Source organism: Plectropomus leopardus, chromosome 4 (genome assembly GCF_026936395.1).
Source record: "Plectropomus leopardus strain MGB_pleo_1.0 chromosome 4, ASM2693639v1, whole genome shotgun sequence".
Classification (NCBI taxonomy): Eukaryota; Metazoa; Chordata; class Actinopteri; order Perciformes; family Serranidae; genus Plectropomus; species Plectropomus leopardus.
This window is the reverse complement of record NC_142179.1, coordinates 34,311,599-34,322,721: the sequence shown is the minus strand read 5'-3', so window position 1 is coordinate 34,322,721 and position 11,123 is coordinate 34,311,599. Positions and strand designations below refer to the sequence as shown.

At 41.0% G+C, this 11,123-nt stretch overlaps 1 protein-coding gene across 1 annotated transcript in view; it reads left to right on the top strand.

Annotated features, from left to right (window-relative positions):
• The first annotated feature begins 436 nt into the window (after nucleotides 1–436).
• The window catches only part of zmat4a (zinc finger, matrin-type 4a), a 165,518-nt gene continuing 154,831 nt past the window's right edge, over nucleotides 437–11,123 (top strand). The window contains exon 1 of the mRNA XM_042488865.2: nucleotides 437–615. Coding sequence (XP_042344799.2) covers nucleotides 529–615 — 87 coding nt within the window. The 5' untranslated portion in view covers nucleotides 437–528. The remainder of the gene's footprint in view (nucleotides 616–11,123) is intronic.

Here is an 11,123-nt window from a genome sequence, read left to right as displayed (position 1 = left end):
ATATGTGAATGGAGTGCAGCCTGGGGTGGGGTGTGGGGGCACTGTTGTGTATTATTGTGTGTGTTGTTGTCTATGTTAAAAATAAAAAAAACGTTTATAACAAATAAAATACTGGAAAATGCTAGGTTACCACAATTACTATGACTGCTGCTACTTCTAGTCTACTTCTACTCCAAATTATATTACTAACTAGATTATTGTTAATTTTAACAGCCTAATAATAGACAGGTTAATAAAGGTGGACTGCCAAAGTTTCTTTATTGGGAAAAAAAAAAAAAACTTTCAATCATACTTCTTTTCTCCACTCTGTGTGTGTGAATGGTTTAGATGCAGACCTGCTGATATTTGCTGATGTGAGCCCTCACTTCCTGCTCTGCCTCGGGTGAATTGACGCGGCTGATGAGCGCCGCGCGGCCAATAGGAGCGCAGCAGGGCGGAGAGCAGCGGCACATTGTACTACTGGAGTACCGCCGCCAACAGGAGACGCGTCTCCCGCTCTGTCTGTCGCTATTCAACATCTCCTGGTTCATGGATTATACAGTTTCCCTCCAAGTGCAACATCAGCTGGCGGTGTTCCCGACACACTTCTATCAGGGCTACAGTGTGGAGTTACAGGTACATTTCTCCTGCATTCACTCTCCAGTCCCGGCTGTTCTCTGTTTCTTCTCTTCTTCTGTACTCTCCGTGAGAAGAGGCGTGCATGCGTGCAGAGGAGTGAGTGTGACTTTATAGAGATGCTTTACTGCGGGGGGGAAGGCATGGTTGTCGTGTTGCATGCTGATTTTTTTGCCTTACCGAGATTCTTGTTGCGTGCCGCGGGGAGACGGAGCGGAGCGGAGGCTGGTCGCGCGCTGCGCTGCAGTGCACATGGGGGTTAAAAGTGAGGAGCAGCCGGTAGAGGTTGACCTCACGGCTCATGGACAGGTCCCGCATGATGGAGAGCGACGGGGGTGAGGAAGGTCTGACCGGGGACACCCCAGGGGGGTCCTTGAGGAAGTCTCCCGAGACATGCATCTATCAGAAATATGTCTTTACTATTGCAATCAGAGGTTTAACTTTCAAAAATACAGCACGCAGTGAAACTCCTGCACCTCTGAAGCAGCGAGGATCTGTTCTAGAGTTTCAAAATAAGGACAGTTCTGCAGAGCTTTTTATTTCTACTGTGGACAAACATTATGGAGCAAAGCATCAATGTCAGCATCCCAGCTTGCTCTGCATGCAGGAGAACAGCTTGTCGATTCTCTCAAGGTGACATTTAAAGTGGATTAGAGAAAGCAGAGGGAGCTAAACACACCTTCCTCACCTCTGTGGAGCACTTAACAGTGCCTGATCACACCAGAGTCACAATGTCAAAAAAATAATAACTTTCCTTAATTGATTTTACACCGTTAATTGTGGTTGATGTAGTAGAGCAGAGGTCATAGTTTACCACCTTTTTTATGTAACATTACTTGTAGAGAATGAATGGTCTACAGCATCTGTAGCACACACCTTGAGAAGGGACTCCTGATGGAGGAATGGCTATACTCTGGAATATTTTGGGAAACATATGAGGGCTTGCAACTAATGATTATTTTCATTATTGAATAATTTGTCTTTCATTGTCTTGCTAAATTGATAAATCACCCTGTTGATAAAATGTACAAAAATAGTAATACCTGCTAGAGCTTAAGACTGACAAACAGTGGGAAAAAAAATCCTTAAAAAAGAAACACAAAAACAGTTAACTGATTATTACATAATTGCTGGTTAATTGATTTAAGATTGAGTCATATGTATTCTTTTTAGATATAAAACATTAAAAAAAATTATATCAGTTCTTTCTTTTCTCTGATTGCCACTCAGGACTTCAGTGACAATTTCCCTTTTTGCAAAGCAAAACAAACAAAATAGAAAATATAGAACATGGCCGGTACACTCTTTCCTTTGATGTCTCTCAGGTGACTTTTTTTAATTAGATGCAGCATTAAAATGGTTGCTTTGTTTCCATGCACAACCCAAATATATTTGTTTTTTTCCACCCAGTGGGATGTGCACACTTCAGTATTCCAAATTAGGGCTGCAATTTGTGATTATTTTCATTATTGTTTAAGCTGCGGATAATTATCTTAGTTAATCTGATAATTTTTTGGCCTATAAAATGAGAGAAATTTGTGAAAGATGTCCCATCACATTTTCTCGGTGTCTTCAAGTGTCTTGTTTTGTCTGAGCAATGGCTCCAAACCCAAAGATATTTAGTTTACTATTATAAAATATTAAGAAAACCTGTACATACTTACATGAAAAGAGCCAGAGCCACTGAATGCTTGACACTTTTTGCTGTCGTGTTTTTCTGTTTAGATCATGGAGCACCACATTTACCAGTTGTGTACTGGTAAGTGATTAGAGAGGTGTACTACTGTGTAGATTCATAGGTTATCTATATATTTTAGTGGCTTTTTGTCTGATAGGTGGGTGTACCCAGTATACCATTGTATACCCTCCAATATGCATTTGAATTTACGTTAAAACAAGTTCTTAAATATGTATAACCATAGGTACAGGCAGGGTTTCCCACGCAGCTATTTATTTGTAGTAGCCCGCCATGACTAAAATATCTGCTGCCACAAATAGATTTTCTATTTTTGGAGCTGGAACGTTAATTACGGGTGCTGTTGACACATGTACACCGTTTGGTAATGCATAGCATCTCTCAGAGACCACAGTCTGGGCACAGATGGAGCACTAAAACATGAGGCTCCATCTCATCCATTTTTCTGATCTGATCAACTCTGAATAAATTTACAGATCAATGATCCACTCTGTGTATCAAACTGTAGCTGAGTAAAAAAAGAACTCATGGAGAGCTTCACCTGTGCTGTGTTCATAGACAAGCAAAACCGCAGAATTTAGAGGGGACACAGAATGATACAAAGGGACACACAGGCATTTTAAAAGAAAAAAAAAACCCTCAAATGTTTGCGGTTGTCGCCTTCATCATCGTCATAGAAAAGTATCTTTTTTTAAAGCAGTTATACTCAAGCATCTGTATTCTGGGCAAAGTTGTTGTCACTTTGTTCAAACAGCAGATATTTCATTTAGAAACAGGAGCCCTCCTTTCTGTCCTGCAGCAGCAGTTCTACACATACTTAAGATCCAGATATGGATGATGTGTTTCATTCTGCAGCCTCCAGCAGGATGAGAAAAAGAATAATGCAGCATTTCACCAAGCAGGCGCTCTGAGCCCCATCTCAATCTGCCTCATTTAAAGTTGACTTTTTCCCCTGAGAAGCTGCGTGATATCATCACCATGTCCTCCAGGACACCACAAGATGGCTCCATCTTGGCACCATGAATTTTTTGCCATGACACAATCTATCACTTCTGCCCACTTTAAGACACATCATGAAAGTTGTGCACTAAACAGCAACACGTATTAACAGCGCCAGACAGTAAAGCTCCTTCATCGACCCTTCCTTTAATATCTTAGTGATTTTCTTGCATCTGTTCAGGCCCACCAGTCATCCTTTCTATTTTTGAAAAACTTCAAGAGGGGGTAAAAAAACCCCCACTTGCATTATTCCCCCGTCTGCTGTCTGTAATTTGCGATGCCTATAAATAAAAGACTTTGAAGCTCAGTGCTTCGATGTCATCAATAATTGTTTGCTTTTGTAAAGTTAAAATTGCCCTGCTTCTTTGTTGCCTTCCATTTCTGTCTTGCAGCAGTTGTTCACAGTTCTATCTCTATTATTTCTTTCAGAGAAGGTCAACTGAGATGGGTCTGAGGGTTTTTATAAATAGCACAAAAAGAAACAAAGAGCTCCAATAATCTCAGCTCAACACATTTATTTTCACACAGTGTAGAAGTTGTTTTGATGCAAACAACTGAGCAAAGGCGGCTGCATCACAGAGGGAGATGTGTGCTTTATCAGAGGTGATGAATCTTTTCCTCCAGTTTTTCATAACAGCAAAATGGCAAATAAACTTAAAAGTGTCCATACTGGCCTTGGATCTGCAAAACAACAACGTTTATCTTTTTTTAAAAATAACATGCAAGCTGCCTTCACTTGTAGTTTATAAAAGAGATATCCAATAAAGCATCCAGAAATGCCTCCTATTCCGATTGACAGCGCTGAGTGTAAAACAAACCATAGCATTTTTTTAAGTAGTAAGTCATTGCTTGGCAAGAACTGTTTTGCTGGCAGGAGAGCGGGCAGTAGCTCTGGAGACTGACCCTCTGTTAGTGACTGTACTTGCTTAAATTTGGCCTGTGCAAACCCCCTACAGTTGCAGACTGGTCTTGCCTATGTAACTGCAGCAACAGAAAGTTTGCTGGTCTTCTGGGGAATCGGGTTGTCCGGTCCTCTGGAGTTAGGGTTTACACTGGCTGGATTTGGGTTGCTGTGGCCACTGACTGGGGATCTGTGTCCAGAGCTGCTTCCTGCTCTCCTCTTTGGCAAGATGATACATGTCAATGGGGAGTAAGGTGGAGGACGCACTTTGATTCAAGGCATTAGCTTATGTTACATAAACATGACCTTGAGGGCGCAGCTGTGAGCGTATGGCTCCAGATGGCCAAAGGTTAAACTGTTAGCAAAATTTTCTCTCCATCCATCTCTGAAAGGATTTGCTGATATTGACACTAGGGCTCTACCTGACTCAGAATTATGTCAGTTGAATTGAATCCTGCTTCCGTTTTTTGAGCAGCTTTGAAATGTAGGCAGTTGCCGATGTCTGAGAAGCAACTCTCTCTGCAGAATTCTCTGATTTGAATCTATATGTCATGGTAGCTGATGAGGTGTGGCAGCATCCCCTTTTTTAGCATTCTGTGTCCCCTCTCTAAATTCAGACTTTTGCGGGGCCATGAATACTGCACAGGCACAACTTGTGAGTTCTTTTTTTTCCTTAGCAGTTGTTTGAGGAGTTGCAGGGCTGATAATTGATGTGTTGATCTGGTCAGAGCTGATCAGATCAATGGATAAGAGCAGCAGCTGCTGTAGAAGCGAGTGAATGAAAACTTTGTGATCCAGCGCCATGAATTGTTAAGTTTCACTTTCACTGCGACAAGTCTTCTGCTGCTCCTTGGCTGCCCAGAGTGTGCTCTACATTACGAGAGTGGTGTAATGAATAACCAAATGATATATTCCAATAGCACCCATATTAAACAGTTCTGTTCCAAAAATATAAAATCACTATGTAGGGGCAAATGATTTAATCGTGATGGGCCACCACAAATAAATTAATGTATGGGAATCCGTGGCTAGTGAATCAGGCTGTCTGGAAGAGACATGCACACTTACATTTATTAGACCATCCAATAGGAACGGCCTTTCTCTGAAATAACCTGTGATTGGCCAAAGTCTGCCCTCAAAGGATAGATTTTCTGAGGTCCGAAAACAGAGCCAAGAGGAAGTGTAGAACTCTCACGTTCTCCTAGTCCGCTTGATTTATAACACACATAAACTTTATTAAGAGATTTTTGCCTGATAATATCAAAATAAAGCTGCACACCCTGGCTTTAAAGGAGTCTAGTGACTCAGTATTTCACTTCCAAATAAGTTGGGGGACTTGAGAGAGAGACTGAAAAAAGAATGATGGAATTTGATGCAGCAAATGCGGAAGTATCATATTTATCCAAATCTGAGGCCCTGCACACTTAAATCAAACATACTCATGCATAACATGATGTGCTCACTATACTGACGTCAAGTCTTTGAGGGCACCAGGAGGAAATGAAATGCAGCATATGAGACGGAGCTTAAAACCTCACTTGTTTCCATGGAAATGGGAGGAAGTTTTCATATTATTTTCTTAGCTGGATAGAAACCAACCCTGCTGGTCCAACTTTGGAGCTTATAATGAAGCAATCACATGCCTGCAGAAATATTGTAAAGAATATAGTGGGTGGCTGTAGCTCAGGAGTGGGTTGTCCACTCATCGGAATATTGGCCGTTCAATCTCTGACTCCTCCAGTCGCATGTCGAAGTATCCTTGGGCAAGATACTGTGCCCTAAATTGCTCCTAATGGCTGTGCCTGTGAACGTTTATGTTATGAGCAATTGGCAACTTGTATGGTAGCCTCGACCACCAGTGTGTGAATAGATGTATGTAGCATGTAGTGTAAAAGCCCTTTAAGTGTTTGGAAAACTAGAAAGGGGATATATATGTGCAGGTCCAGTTACCAAATAAATGTGGCATATATAAGTTATAACCTGCAGACCAGTTGCTCTGCAATTATTGTTGTATTATAGCATTATTTCTTTTACATTGTCATATAATGTAAATTATATATATTGGGCATCCTCCATTTGAGCCAGCTCTCCACAGAAAGTCCCTTGCAGACTTGACATGTGGATTTGGACAGCTATAGACACTCAAGGACTTCCTGGGAATGTTAGGTCTGTGAGTCAGCAAGAGTGGGGAAGTCCAGACAGTTGGATTCAGTCTCTAGATCCAGACTTTTAGCTCAAAGAAGGGATACTACATAACTTAAGCCCTGATCATCCACTTGCTCACAAAAGCCCCAGATCAGAGGGAAATTGACGTTGCTCTCAAATTGCTGCTATGTGTGAACTAATAGACGCAAGCTGAGATGCTTGGCAATGCATTACAAATGCTCCACAGATATTTAGCATGCTAAATATCTGGACCTGCTGGTGAGTTACGAGGATTGAGGATAAAGAAAAGTCACACTGCTGTGCTTTCTCAAGTGTATTTTGTTATAACTTGTTGAAATCCTTTGTTTAGGGAAAGGGAAGCAACATAAAACCAGGTGTGTCAATAAGGCAAATAACCAGACGGTTTCAAGGAAGTAGTCCAGGTTTTTAGTTTTTCACATTCAAAAAGTAGGGGGACTTGCAGAGCATTAAAGAAAAATTGCCTAAAACAAAGCTGCAGAGACTGGGATAATCTAATTTTTTGTCCCTAGAATGGGTCAAGCTGACAATACACCGAATCACACACCTCTTTGGGTTGGTTTAGACTCGACCAGAAGTAGTTTTTAAGACGTGCTGTAATAGCTGTTTAGAAAGGTCAAACTTAAAAGCGGAGTGAATATCCAGCTGTCAAAGAGATTGGGGAGGGGTATACTTTTCAGCCTCAATATGAGGATAATGTTTTTCAACATTTTTAGAACGCCCGTCATGGGAGACGTTCATAGAAATGGACTTGGCTGTTCACATGAAAATAATGCAATGAAAAATAAACAAGAACTAGAAAGAGAAGTTTGTGTGAATGTTGGATCGGTTTTGGAAAGCTATAGAAAATGATGGGTCCATCAGGTGTGTGTGTGTGTGTGTGTGTGTGTGTGTGTGTGTGTGTGTGTGTGTGTGTGTGTGTGTGTGTGTGTGTGTATGTGTGAGCATTTTGATGTACTCACTTGAGTTTATGGACACCTCCTTGAGTACTCAAGGAGGTGTCCATAAACCCTCAAATGTAAAATATGGCTTATGGAAACACAGCAGTTTTGAAAAATCCCCAGTTTATCACAAAATAAGTTTTTATGCTCTCATGAGGTGGTATTTCAGGTAAAAAAAAAAAAAAACCCTATTTAACAAAACTGGAATGGAAATAATATCTTTTTGCTCATCTCACATGATGCTATGGCTATATGCTTGTCAGTAGTAATTGACTCCCTTGGGCTTGATGCAGCGGGTGCTACAAGAGGTGTTATTGCATCACACAACTCTTTAAAAGTTGAGTGGATCATCCAGAAGTTTTGAATCCAAAATTGAGAATGAGAAATTGTGGACTATAACCTCCTGCAAATCCCTCATACATGGGCGCTCCCTTGTATAAGGGACTTGCCTTTCCATTATCGCCTGCATTATATGCCTATGTCACCTTTGACTGGAAATGATGGCAAGTGCAGTGGCTGCAATAGAAATAAACCTGCTAATTTTTTGAACTTCCATTACCATGTTTCTTTAAAATGTTATTGCAAGAATCTGACAAAACAGATTTAACGATAAAAAAAGGGTTCTGAACAGTTCTTCTTACTTCCCATAATACAGCTCAACTGACTTACTTTCACCAGACTCTCCTGGCAATGTCCTTCAAACTGGTGGTGTGTGATATGACGATATTAGATCATGAAGAATTAGAATGTGTCCATGATCTGCTGTCACGGAGAGATTGTTGCATCGTGCTACAGTGCTCATTCTATCTGTTGTAAAATATGTCTTCAGTGTACTCAGTGACAGTAAATATGTTCCTGAAGGAAAAAGGTTGGTAACCACTGTACACGGTCCAGCCATATTATAGGTTTTAACCTTGTCTTGTTTTTTCTCAGCCGAAGCACACTATTTGCTAGTCCATTTCATGCCTTCCCAAAGGATACACAGATAAATCAATCATAGCAAACCGTCGAGTCTTGGCTTTCTTTCCCCTCCCCCTTCATTTCACAAGTGGGAAGTCATGGTTGAAAATGAAAACACGGAAGAGTTTGTCCCCCCCAAAAATTCAACATCGATAATATTTTAACTGACAAAAGATGTGGTTCCCATCAAAACAGTGGAAAACAAAACACACAGATTAATCTGTTCAAAAAGGTACTTTGGCCTAAATGTTCTGTTATTCGTTTTTCTTTTCGGGCTATAATTTCTAAATTAGGCAAATTATTACTGTTCAGTAACATGCACAATAGTCTTAAAAAAAACAAAATGGAAAAGAATCGTGATAAAATCTTGATCGTGACCCTGCCTTAAAAAAATTGTTATATGATATTTTTGCCATATTGCCCACCCCTACTTTAAACCTCATGCCACCAATTTGCATCGTAGGTTTTCTGTTAGAATGTCTAAGGCAGAGCTTCAGTATTCTTACATCATCCATCAACTGCATTACAGACAAAGTAGTTTCAGGCAGAAAAAGTTGCCTGCCGCAGTCCTCAGAGATCACCAATGGCTTTCAATAAAACTTACACATCATCTAATTACCTTTAAGTAATTATACACACACTGAGGTTATGCCTCAAAGACTTAATTGGACAGTTTAGTGGTTGTATTTTAAGCCAGGAGAAAATACATGATTTCGTATTCCCTGATTGGCCGTTGCTGCACTAAGAGAGTCTTTTCATCTCGGACGGACTCGATATATGGATCTACTCACTTCACCTTACAGTCAAGTGCTTTGTGAATGAGACTTAGTGAGCCTTTTACCAGAGAAAGAATTTGAGAGCCAGCTGTAGGGGGTATAATCTAAGAGCGACTGAATTTACAATCTCTTGCAACAGGTATGTGCTGTAATATTCATGCTGTAATATTTCCTTGACAGCGGATGATTTGAGTTTGAATCCTCCGGCTTGATGTTGTGCCCGCACTGGAAAGAATTAATCCCATTAGGATGACCAGTGTCACAATTTTATTGTCACACCGACTCAACATTTGCCCTAAATGTCTGGTCTGGCCGAACACCAAGCTGATTATGTTACTGAAGTGCAGGCAGCCTGCCCAGTGTGCGTGTTAATGTTTTCACTCAGCAGATCTGTGGACGGCGCTTAGGTCACACTGCATGGGAATAGGCCACTTAGCAGCAAACACAAAGTAACTGCTCATTGTTTTGACCTCGAGGCATGGCATTACAATTTGGCTTGCCTTCGCCTCCCCAAAGCCAAAGCAGCAGAATGATAGAGACAGAATGGGAGGCAGATCAGTGCACAGGGCTCTGGGATAGGAAGTACAGTCGGTGCTATGTGAGTGTGTGTAGCTTCACTCATCCAGGCTGGCTAATTTGCCCTCCCCCTCAGGAGCAATGTTGGAGTCTCTCACTAACCCCGGAGCACCAGCTGGACAAAATGCTGCTGATGATAGAGGTAACAGTTTCCACAGGCCTTACAGGTCACAGTGAATGCAGGGAGGCCAGACAGCTGCTCTCATCCTTCTATCTGCAGCTTTGTCTTTCTTCCTCACTAAATCACCTATTCTCATTTATGTTGAACATTAACATTTTCTTAGATGAGTTTACTCAAAGACATGCTAGTGCTGAACTGTAAAAAGACAGTAAAGCCTGTTTCCCACTGGACAAAAACCCACTAACGCCAGCGAACATCTGACCTTTGTATTTAATGGGAAAGGTTATTATCGGCATTCACTCCCGGGACAAATGACTCTGCAGTAGTCACAAGTATTTATTGGCTCCAGCTCTAATTAGCTTTGATTAGCAGAGATGGGAATGTGACAGGTGGAAGTGCTAATTTAGGTCCTTTTCTAGTGCGATAAAATAACACGCTGCCACAAAATACCGTCCGTCTCTGTCAGTACCGATTTTAGAAGAGACTGAATGAGTAAAAGAACCAGCAAAACATTTTCACTGGCCTCCATACTGCTTCCTTCTGTTTACAAACCTGTTAATGTTGCTGTTAAAGTGCATTTGTGACATGAATATGACACACTAGAAAAACAAAGACATACTTGTGTATCATATACATGGCTCTGGCCTACTGAGAGAAAACAATGAGAAAGCAGTCTCCTTTTGCTTATTTTGGTGCAAAAGGGGTATTAGATAGTGATATAAAAGTAAACTGAAACCAAAAACTGACAATCTTTAAGATTCCTCTGGGCAATGATGGTCTGTTATTGACCCAAAAGTAAGTCATGTGTTCACAACAGAAATGAGTAAGCTTGTCAGATAAGGTAAAGCGGAACTCCAACAGAAACCAGAAATCACTATACTAACAATAATTCTGTTGAGTTATTTGGGTATACCCTTGTTGGGGGTCATGAGGAGCATGAAGGTATTGTGAGAAAATGGGTCTCTGGGTACACATGTGAAAGGTCCCACCACCTCTCCTACACAAGAGATACGGATTTTGTGGTTGTTTTGCCTATTTTTGGTTGTTTTGCATGTCTTTGATGTGGTTATGCATCTCTTTGTAGTGTTGTGTCTGTGGTAATTTTGTGAGAGGTAACGCCTGGTGATGGTAGTGGTGATGTTTCCTTGTGGTGGTCTTCCATCTGTTTGTAGTTGTTTCATGTCTCTTTGACTTAATTGTGTGTATTTTGGGGTTTTTGCAGTGATTTTATCTCTCTTTGCATTTCCTTTATGTCTCTTTGTGGTCTTTTTGAGGCTCTTCCCAGTCTGTATGTTCTCATTTGAGTGACAATTTGTACTTGAAGACCAGGGTGGCCCTGAGCTTGTGCCCAATA